This window comes from Coptis chinensis, chromosome 6 (genome assembly GCF_015680905.1).
Source record: "Coptis chinensis isolate HL-2020 chromosome 6, ASM1568090v1, whole genome shotgun sequence".
In the NCBI taxonomy this organism is placed as follows: domain Eukaryota; kingdom Viridiplantae; phylum Streptophyta; class Magnoliopsida; order Ranunculales; family Ranunculaceae; genus Coptis; species Coptis chinensis.
Window position 1 is genome coordinate 25,158,504 of NC_141461.1, and position 10,483 is coordinate 25,168,986.

At 36.3% G+C, this 10,483-nt stretch overlaps 1 protein-coding gene across 1 annotated transcript; it reads left to right on the forward strand.

The window, feature by feature from the left end:
* Positions 1–571: 571 nt before the first annotated feature.
* LOC147492299 (uncharacterized) lies at positions 572–2,951 on the forward strand. Its single transcript, XM_086567462.1, has 4 exons — positions 572–967; positions 1,156–1,452; positions 1,737–1,790; positions 2,421–2,951. Exons 1-4 carry the CDS (start codon positions 572–574, stop codon positions 2,949–2,951), a joined length of 1,278 nt encoding a protein of 425 aa, XP_086423588.1.
* Positions 2,952–10,483: the final 7,532 nt, after the last annotated feature.

Below are 10,483 nucleotides of genomic sequence, written 5' to 3' on the forward strand. Positions count from 1 at the left end.
TTAAGTCTTTAGGTATGGAGTATGAGACGATAGATGCTTGTCCAAATGATTGTATATTATATTGGAAAGATGATGAAAGTCTACAATGTTGTCCAAGATGTGGTGTAAGTAGATGGAAGAATCAAAGAGGTGATGATCTCTTCGAGAAGAAAAAACCCGTACCAACAAAAGTATTGAGATACTTCCCCTTGATACCGAGGTTGCAAAGATTGTATAGGTAACCCTATTGTTTAAATACTTATAACACATTGCCATTTGGTTTTAACACGTGGCCAATTAAGATATTTATGTTTTCTTAGTGTTCCTTGGATTGCGGAGCAAATGACATGGCATTCGAGGGTGGTTGTCGATGAAAATAGAATGTGTCATCCAGTCGACTCTCTTAATTGGAGTACAATTGATGCTAAGTATCCGGAGTTTTCTGTTGAACCTCGAAATGTCCGTCTAGGACTTGCAACGGATGGGTTTAATCCTTTTTTCTCATCAAAGCAATTCATATACTTGCTGGCCTGTTATGGTTGTTCCCTATAACTTACCTCCATCTCTTTGCATGAATAAGCAATTTGTTATGATGTCTATGTTGATACCCGGGAAGAGTAGTCCAGGGAAAAACATTGATGTCTACTTGCAGGCTTTGATTGCAGAGTTGAAAGAGTTGTGGTCCATGGGCACTCCATGTTATGATTCTTATACTCAATCTACTTTTACCATGAAAGTAGTTTTATTATGGGCTATTCATGACTTTCCTACGAATGGCATGCTTTCTGGCTGTAGAATTGGTGGAACTTGTGGTTGTCATGTTTGTGCCGAAAATACGTGTTCAATTAGATTGAAACATGGGTCTAAGACTGCATATATGGGTCACAGGAGATTTCTTCCTGAAGATCATCCTTTTAGGCGTCAAAAGAAATCGTTTGATGGAAAGGAAGAACTTGAGACTGCTCCATCCCGATTGACCGGTACTCAGGTGTTGAGCATAGTAGAAGGGTTTGAAACGGTGTATGGAAAGGGGGCACCAGATAATGGCCCTAGTGCGTGGACCAAATGCTCAATTCTAACTAAGTTGCCATATTGGGAGGCACGTAATGTTTTAACAATATTTTGAATATGATTTATCATGTAACATTGTCATTTGAATGTTTGTATAATGCACAGGACTTGTGTGTCTTTCACAATTTGGATGTGATGCATGTAGAAAAGAATGTCGCAGAGAATCTCATTGCAACTATTATGGAATTGGACAAGAGTAAAGATGGGTTGAAAGCACGCCTAGATTTGAAAGAGATGAAAATTAAGCAACACTTGTGGCCCATAGAATCGGGAGATAAGTTACTATTACCAAAGGCTGAGTTTGCTCTATCCCGGGTTGAGAAAAAACACTTCTTAGAGACTTTGTCCACTTTGAAGGTACATATTGGATATAGCTCTAATTGGAAGCGACATGCAAGCAGGGTATATTTTGAATTGAAAAGACTGAAGTCACATGATTATCATATTTTGATGCAACAATTATTACCATTACTACTAATGCATGCTTTTAAAAAAACACAAGCCATTGCGTGTAGCTATTGGGCAATTGTCAACATTCTTTAAAATCCTTTTCTCCAAAGTAATTTACCGTGATGAGCTACGTATTGCAAAAGAAAGAGTACGTGGTCTAAGCATTGTGTGTCTTTGAGAAATATTTCCACCTTCGTTCTTTGTTATCATGATACACCTTGTTGTGCATTTGGCAGAAGAAGCAGAAATTTGTGGACCAGTTTGGAGTCGGTGGATGTTCATTTTTAGCGGTAAGTCTTTTGAGAAAAACATGTTTATTTTTGTTATTGATTATAAATAATATTTTGGTGGTGACATGTCTTAGGATGTTGAGATCTTATAAGAAGTACGTAAAGAATCCGGCACACCCTAAAGGTTGTATTGTTAAACGTTATGTCATTGAAGAATCAATAATGTACTGCATGGAGCACATACCTAATGGCTCAAAGGGAAGCCACAAGCGAGGCAAGGAGAGATATATTGATGACGATGGTGAATTTGTAAGCAAAAAACTATACATACACTAACTAATGTGCAATATGAACAAGTGCAAAAATGGGTGCTTTAATGGTCAAAAGTTGCGATTCCATGGAGAAAGTAGGTATAACTAGTCAAGGTTATCTTAATTTGTGACTACGTAACTAGGGAGGCATATATTTGACTTGTATTAGTTCTGTTTCCTATTTAGGAAATACCAAGCATATGTCAATGGATTCAAATCCAGCAATCGCAAACGTAAAGGCAACAGTCCGATGGGTTTTATTCCTTGGTTAAGGCAACAAGTAAAACATCTTCACACCGAATTCAACATTTAAACTTCAATTAATATTAGGTAGTTTTGTTCAATTAATAACATATATATATGTTAGGTTTTTTGACAGCTTGAAAACAGTGAGATGTCTGTCATCAAGAGACTTGCTGATGGTCTGCACTTTCAAGCAACATCTTATAATTCCTATCAAGCAAGTGGATATGTGTTTTCTACTACTGAATGGGAAATTAACAAGACAACTCAGAATTCCGGAGTTAAAATGAATGCGATGACCAGTTTTCGCTCGAGTGCTAAAGATAGGAATCTTGTCGATGAAGAAGCTACCTATTATGGGGTCATAAGACAAATTCTCGAGTTGAACTACTTTGACTTCACTCAAACTGTATTTTATTATGATTGGGTTCGAATTGAGGATAAAGCGAATGGATGTTACTTTGACCCTAATATTAATTTAGTTTTTGTGAATGTTAGCAAGTTCCGAAGAAGTTCAAAGTTTGAAGATGAGCTATTTATCCTAGCATCTCAGGCCTCTCAAGTATTTTATTGTAAAGATCCAACAAGGAGTGGCTGGAATGTGGTGTTAGATGCTCCAAAGAGACTAACTAGAGATATGGATGCTTATGAAGACCTTGACTTTTGAGTCTAGAGTGGCTAGAGAATTTTTACATACATCACATTTAGAAGATGTTGGAGAAATAGGTGCAGATTGTGTACCAAAAAATTCTCGTATTTTGAAAAAAAAAAAAAAAAAAAAAAAAAAAAAACTAGGCAATGATTGATACTTTGCTCTGGACACTTGAGCACTTGTTATTGTACACTTTTTATGCATGATTTATAAGATGTTGTGTCACTTTGTCTAGCATTACTTTGTCTAGTATAGTCATAAAGACATTTTAGACTTTGTTTCTCCATTGTACAATATTTGAGCCAATAATCTGTTTGCTTTTTTTAGGATATGGCAGACCAGGAGAACGCAAAGGTATATCTTAGTGATTAAAGGTGTGTAAGTTTCATTGAATATGCTATTTTCTAATGGTTTGTGTTCTATAAAGAGCTTAAGGAAAAAGTTAAAAAAAGGCCAAGAAGGGAAAGGCTGTGATGCATGATGTTATGCCTACAAATACTTCGAGGGTTAAGGTAATTAATTTCATGACTAAGGTGTATAACTTTCATTGCATTTTTTGTGTACTAATGATTTGTTTAAAAAGGCTAAGAAGGAAAAAGTTGTGATCCATGATGATAAGCCTACAAATACTTCAAGGGTTGAGGTAATTAATTTCATGACTAAGGTATATAACTTTCATTGCATTTTTTGTGTACTAATGATTTGTTTAAAAAGGCCAAGAAGGGAAAAGATGTGATGCATGATGATAAGCCTACAAATACTTTGAGGGTTGAGGTAATTTCATGACTAAGGTGTATAACTTTCATTGCATTTTTTGTGTACTAATTATTTGTTTAAAAAGGCCAAGAAGGGAAAAGTTGTGATGCATGATGTTATGCCTACAATGGCAGAGGTAATGCCACTACTAAAGTCTAAAGGTATATAAATTTCATTGAAAATATCAATTTCTAATAGTTTGTATTATTTTCAAGAGCTCAAAACAAGGGAAGAAAAGGATTAAGAAAGAAAAGGATTCCATACATGCTGCGTTAACTAGAGATACAAATGGAGGAGTATGTTTTGTTAATTCAAGAGCTGTTGGTGTTGATCTAGGTTAAAAAATGTTTTGTTTTGAACAGTTTACCTGCTACACTATATTAAGTGTTAAATATGCATTTCCTTGTTCTTATGCTCAATTTCAGGATCAAGTGCTAGGGTGAGTCATCAAAGGTCAATGCCTTTGTTTATATCGCGATTCTTTGAGAATCTTGCTGGTAATGACTTTTGAGAAACAATGTAAGAAACAAACTAATATATTAAGTTAGTGCATGGATTTTTTGATACATGTTCCTGATTTCAGGCTCATCATCAAATGCGTCCCAAGGTTCTGAGCAACATGATGGAATCCCTTCTGGTAATACACTTTTGATTTATTATCTTTTGTACTTCTTTGTTTAGATATACAGTAGTAGTTCATAGTATAACTAAAACTAAAACTAAACTAGGAATCAGAGTATAACTAAAACAAAAAGTAAAAGCATGCACTTTCATTTCCTTTGAGTTTTTACATTTTGTTTTAAACCTCCATTTTATTTTATGGTTCATTAACTTAGTTTTTGTTGAATATAGGAAAGAATTTGACGTTGATGGACAACCAGTTGGAGATAATTCATGTAGCTATTCCAGTACACTAGGTGGAATTGCGAAAACTCATTGTCTAATTTTCTAAGAAAGTTTCACAAACGTTCCTGATCAAACTAAGAATGCAATTTGGAAGAGTATCAAGGTTAGTGTTGAAAATACATCAAAATGAATTTATATTTATTTGTAAGTATATAACACTAACATTGATCTGACTTCATTCTTATACAGAAAGAATACCATGTTTCCGATACATATAGGAAATATCAACTCAAGAAGGTTTGTAAGTCTTTCAGGGAGTACAAGCATCGCCTTAGAGTTAAACACTATGACAAGTACAAAAATGATGATGAAAGAAATAAAAGGAAATGTCCTAAAAGAGTAAAGCAAGAAGAGTGGGAGAGATTTGTAGACAATGAATCGAAACCTTTTAGGAAGCGAATGTGGTTGATTGGCAAGAAATCAAGACAAGCAATAAAGTCTTTGAATACATCAGGAAGAAGAGGATCAGCAAGAACAATCCATGAGTTAGTATGTTATTTTATCTTAATGTATGAGAAATCAGAAAACAATAAGTTGGTTCTTATAGCTTTTCTTCTATTATTTGTTTTTTTAGAAAAAGATGAATCCTAGTGCTAAGTTCACCCGAACAGATTCTTACATAGCTATCCATACACGCAAAGATGGTTCTTTCATTGCTCCCAAGAGGATGGTGAGCTATTTAAATATTAAATTGGAACTAGTTATGACTTCATAGTTATTTACTTCTATTGACTTGACTGAATCATCACATATCCTCATTATTATATGTTTTGCTTTTGTGTGCATGTACAAATAATTCATTTTGTTCTTTGTGTCATTGTAACAGGTTAGAATTAATGCTATAATTGAAGTTGATCCATCTAGCATTGACTTAGACTTGGATAATGATCCGGTTGCGCAAGTGTTTCGTCTCGATAAATATGGTCGGGTGCGTGGTATGAGTGTTGGTATCACGAAGACTTCTCTTGTATCATCAGCTCCTGCCAAAGAGTACCAACAATGCACTATGGTTGAAGAGCAGGTTATGAGTCTAGAGAAACATATGATCAATCTCACCGAAATCTTGGTGGAAATGAAAGACCAACAAACAAATTCACAAAAGAGTGTTACTGCTAATGCAGCAACATCTAATGTAATCTAATTATATCACTTGAATTGCTTGAGCTGCTTTTTGCAATAAATTTATGCTTAGCTGCTCAATTTGTTTTTCTTTGTTAATGTTTTATTTGTTTTGTAGGTAAGGGAACCAGCAACTACACAACCTTCACGAGGTATGCAACTGTGTGAAATGTTCAACATGTATAGAGAACTGATTGCTAAGGGAAAAGCGACGAAGGGAAACATTTTTTATGATCCGAATATCGATTCCTCAATGGAGATGTACAATGTCCAAGTATCTCTCATCCTTGATCATAGTGAGCGACTATTTGGGTCCAAAAGGACATTTGGAGAGCTTCAACTGCCCACAATAGTGAAATGGCCAGCAATCTTTACTCGTTTTGTTTAGGTACGAATTTTAAGTTTTCTCGATTCCTGTTGGGTGTCCTGCTATATATGGTTGAGGGTTTTGAAACTTTTTAAGGTAATGAGGGGATCATTAGATGATAGGTATAGTTTTGTGACTTGGGTTTCTGTTCTTTCAACATGTTCAGTACTTGTTGATATTCGACACTAATGCAATTCGAAAGACATAAATACACTAAACATTGCTTAAAATTTTCTGATAGATTAATCAAAAACTCTGATGGAAGTTAAACCGTATAATGGTATACTATAGGTGATAAAACGCTCTTTACACACGTTTATTTGTTTTCAGTTACTTATTTTCTTAAGTCCGAGGTCCACAGTCCACAGTCCAAAGTCCAAAGTCCAACGTCCGTGATAGTAAAATGACGTTTTAGTCAAGTTACCATACTCACGTGGATTGGTAGGATAGGTCGAGTAAGGGATCGCCCAAACCTAGTGGCTCGGATAGGTTCACAACTGCAATTACAACTTTTAGTGAGTAGGATTTTTAGGTTTCTTTTTAGTTGGTTTTAATTAAATTAACGGTAATGTAAATTACTACGGCGATTAAATGTAGGTAAACAAAATTAGAGAAACCGGGAGAGAGTTAATCATGCTCATGCGAGAATCATTTTTCAACAGTTTTTATTACCAAATCACTACATCTCTAGTTCGTCTCGTTTCGGAGACGACATCGAGTATTGATCCCTAGTGCATGCCCACATCTCTAGGTCGCATTTCACTAGCATAAGGAGTTTCAATAATACCTCATCTCTGGTATATTATTTCAACTCTTGGCTCCATTTCACATCAGCTGGACGAATTGGAGAGCTATCTGTCACCAGAGAGTCGCGCGAGAGACATTTTGGGTCGCGCGCGTGAGATCCCCGAGCATCGCAATCCAACTTTTTGTCTCGATCATTTTGGGACCGGATGTTAATTCTATGCCTAATTCCTAAGTAGTGATTCTAGAATATTAACGAAGTCAATCCGATTTTCACCGAGCAAAGATATAACCCTCCCCGAGGGGGGATTAGCTCATCATCATAGAAGGAATAATAAAACTTGTTGTATACATTAAGTAAATAAATGCAGACGTAAATTAAACTAGAAAAGAAATGATCGTTATTAAAGGGTAAAATAACTTACGAGATTTAATTGCTGAAATGGAAATGGTGGAATGTAAATCTTGAAGAAAAAAAAAAACTAAGCGTAGCTAAAGCATTAATATCTTTGAAGGGTCATAATGAAGGCCCCCCCTCATATATATAGGCTGGAGACTGGAGAATGATTTAATTGAGTTTTGGCTGTTTCTCCATTTGAGACATTCAAAACTTTGAATATCAAAGTTTTGTTTTCACGTGACTTCCTTTAAACCAAAGTTTTGTTTACGAAACAAAACTCATTTAATGTTTCGATCGCCATAGCTTTGTATTTGTCCCTTTGCTCAATTTCATTTCCATCTTGAACAGGTACGTGTCTTCTCTCATTGCAAGGTGGCATCAATTTGAAACCATTCTTTGCCACCTGCCTATGCTGACTCATCTTGCCTTCTGGGCCTGCAGAGTGTGTCCACTTAGTGTGTCCATTGGCGGCGCCGATTTTGGCGTTTTTACGACTTTTTGTCCTTGCGCAGAGTTCGTCGCCCGAGTTGCTATGGCAGCTTCACTAGCCAACGTCGGCATCTAGATTTATCCGATTTGAGCTTCGGAAGTTTCCTCGCTTCTTTTATATGGGGGCTTATGACCGGTTTTGTTTTTCCTCGAAACTTCGGCTCTAGTCAGGCTTTGTTGGGCTTCACGGGGATTGAGTGGGAATTCCAAATATTCCCGTATTCATGTACTTGGCAGCTTCACTAGCCAACGTCGGCATCTAGATTTATCCGATTTGAGCTTCGGAAGTTTGTCGCTTCTTTATATGTGGATCCGTTCGCGACTTGGTTTTGTTCTTTTGGAAACTTCGGCTCTAGTCAGGCTTTGTTGGGCTTCACGGTGGTTGAGTAGGAAACTTCAAATATTCCCGTATTCTGATTTGGCAACTTCACTAGCCAACGCCGGCATCTAGATTTATCCGATTTGAGCCGGAAGTTTCCCCGCTTCTTTATATGTGGACCCGCCTCGCAGACCGGGTTTTGTTCTTCTTCCGAAACTTCGGCTCTAGGGGCTTTGTTGGGCTTCCGCGGTGGTTGAGTGGGAAACTTCAAAATATTCCGTGATTCCTCAGACTTCGATGCATGTTTTATCACTATATTTATTTTAATTGCGAAACCTTGCAAAAAGTACGAAAATATAATTATTACATGATTATTAAACACATAATCGACCAAAATGCTATGTCTCGGGGTTTAATATTACAGTTGTGGGTGCTTATCACACCACCCCAAACAGCACTTTGCTTGTCCTCAAGCAAAGAAGAGACATTAAAACGATAAGTGATAAAAAATGTGTTGTCCTAAGCTAAATCTCATTTTCAGAGTGCGGTTGCATTGACAGTATGCAACAAGGCCTCGAACCACTAGGAATTCCCTAGTGGACGAGTTATAGCCTCGTGAGAGTTTTCCAGAGAAGATACTCACAAACTTCATTTATACTACAACAACTCAGTAACAAAGGTTTGTTTCCTTAATTAATCTCAGGTATCTAGACATCTCACTAGCCGGGGAAACAAGGATTTTATTCTTTCAAAATTCAAGTTAATATACATACAATAATTGAAACATCTACGTATGAGCATGCATGCAGTAATCTAATAATGAAATGTATGAGCAGGGCCGTTTCTGGATCCTTTGGATAGCATCCTTAATTAGGTTCTCACCGGTATGTGTCAAAACACAATTTCTCTCTTATTTTTCCACTGAAGCTTTGCTATCTCCAGTGTGCAGTGGGCACACGTTTCCTCACATACTCAATGACAGTTAGAGGAGCCGAGGTCGAGAAGTCACAACTACTACTTATTATCACACTATCCTATTCCTAATTGAGCTAGAGGTCTTTATTAGGTGTTATGGGGCTTAGGTGGTAGTGTAGAAGAAAATGGAATAGAAAATCAAAAAATGATAAGTATGAGAGAATAAGGTCTTCGAGATATTTATACTAGAGGATCCTTATTTTCTTTCCTGCTTCTAACATGGGTTTCCATACTTGGATTTTTCAAGCTTTTGTATTCCCTTTTGATTTGATTTTTTTTTTTTTTTTTTTAGGGGGAATTCTAACCTTGACATTTCTTTTGATTTTTGGAAACATATTTCTATTTCTTTTGATTCTGAAACAGGTAACTGATTTTGATTTGTGACAAGGTTTTTCTCTTCATTTTTCTCAGACTTCATCCTATTTCTCATACTCATCATCTAGGTAGGCTTATTTTTTGTGGTTACTAGATGGGTAATGATTTTTTTGGTGAAGTAGAAAGGATTAATGAAAGGTTCAATGGGCTTGACTAGCGTAAAATTTTTTTTTATAGGTGCTTAATTTTGGCTATATCGATCCAAAGAAGGCCTAAATTCTCGCCTAGGATTTGGGTAGTGATCAAGTAAGTAGGCGTGTGAACTTTCTCTATTCGGAAGAACTACTCCTCCGTGTTATTACTCATATATTATACATTTTGAGGCTTTTGGTTAGATTCTTACAGGATATGAAAACTAAGTTGTCTAACCGTGGGTCCCAGAAACTTACTGCTGTGTACATTTAATGATAGTCAGTGCATGAATGTTCATGAAAAGATGTAAAAACTATTGCATATGTATTAAATTAAGTTTCTAAGAACAAGTCCTAATTTTGATGCTAGAGTGAGATTTCTAAATATTTTTCATCATAGAAAGAGAAACGAGAATTTGTCGCTAAATACGTTTATTTAGACATTAAGTAAACTATATACAACTATGCATGCCTAATTTTTGCAAAAGGTTCTCACCACCCCCAAACAGTCGGACACTGTGTCCTCAAAGTGTTAAGAGGAGGGAAGAATATACCTGAGAGGCTTTGAGCAAAAATAAAGCTGACATCTTCCACAGAAATTTATTGTAACACACTATATATTATACATCATAAAAGTAGAAGCACACTGTTAGAGTAGCACATTATTAGGTTATTTATTTATCTCACATCAAAACATAAAACAAATATGTACATGCATCAACTCACATTGCCCCATCCTTGAACTGGGGGATAGTCCCTCCTTGCCTCGTCCCTGTAGAAATGCCATTCCTTTGCATCCCGCCAATCTATCATAGCTTTCCAGACTTCACTCCACTTCCTCTTCTTTGCATTGTCTAGATGAGCTATCATTTTATCATCGTTAGGGAAAGAACGAACTTTCTTAAGATACCTTGCAGGGCGTGTCCATGTCCGAAATCGCAAAGAACGAATTATCTTGTTTGTTGG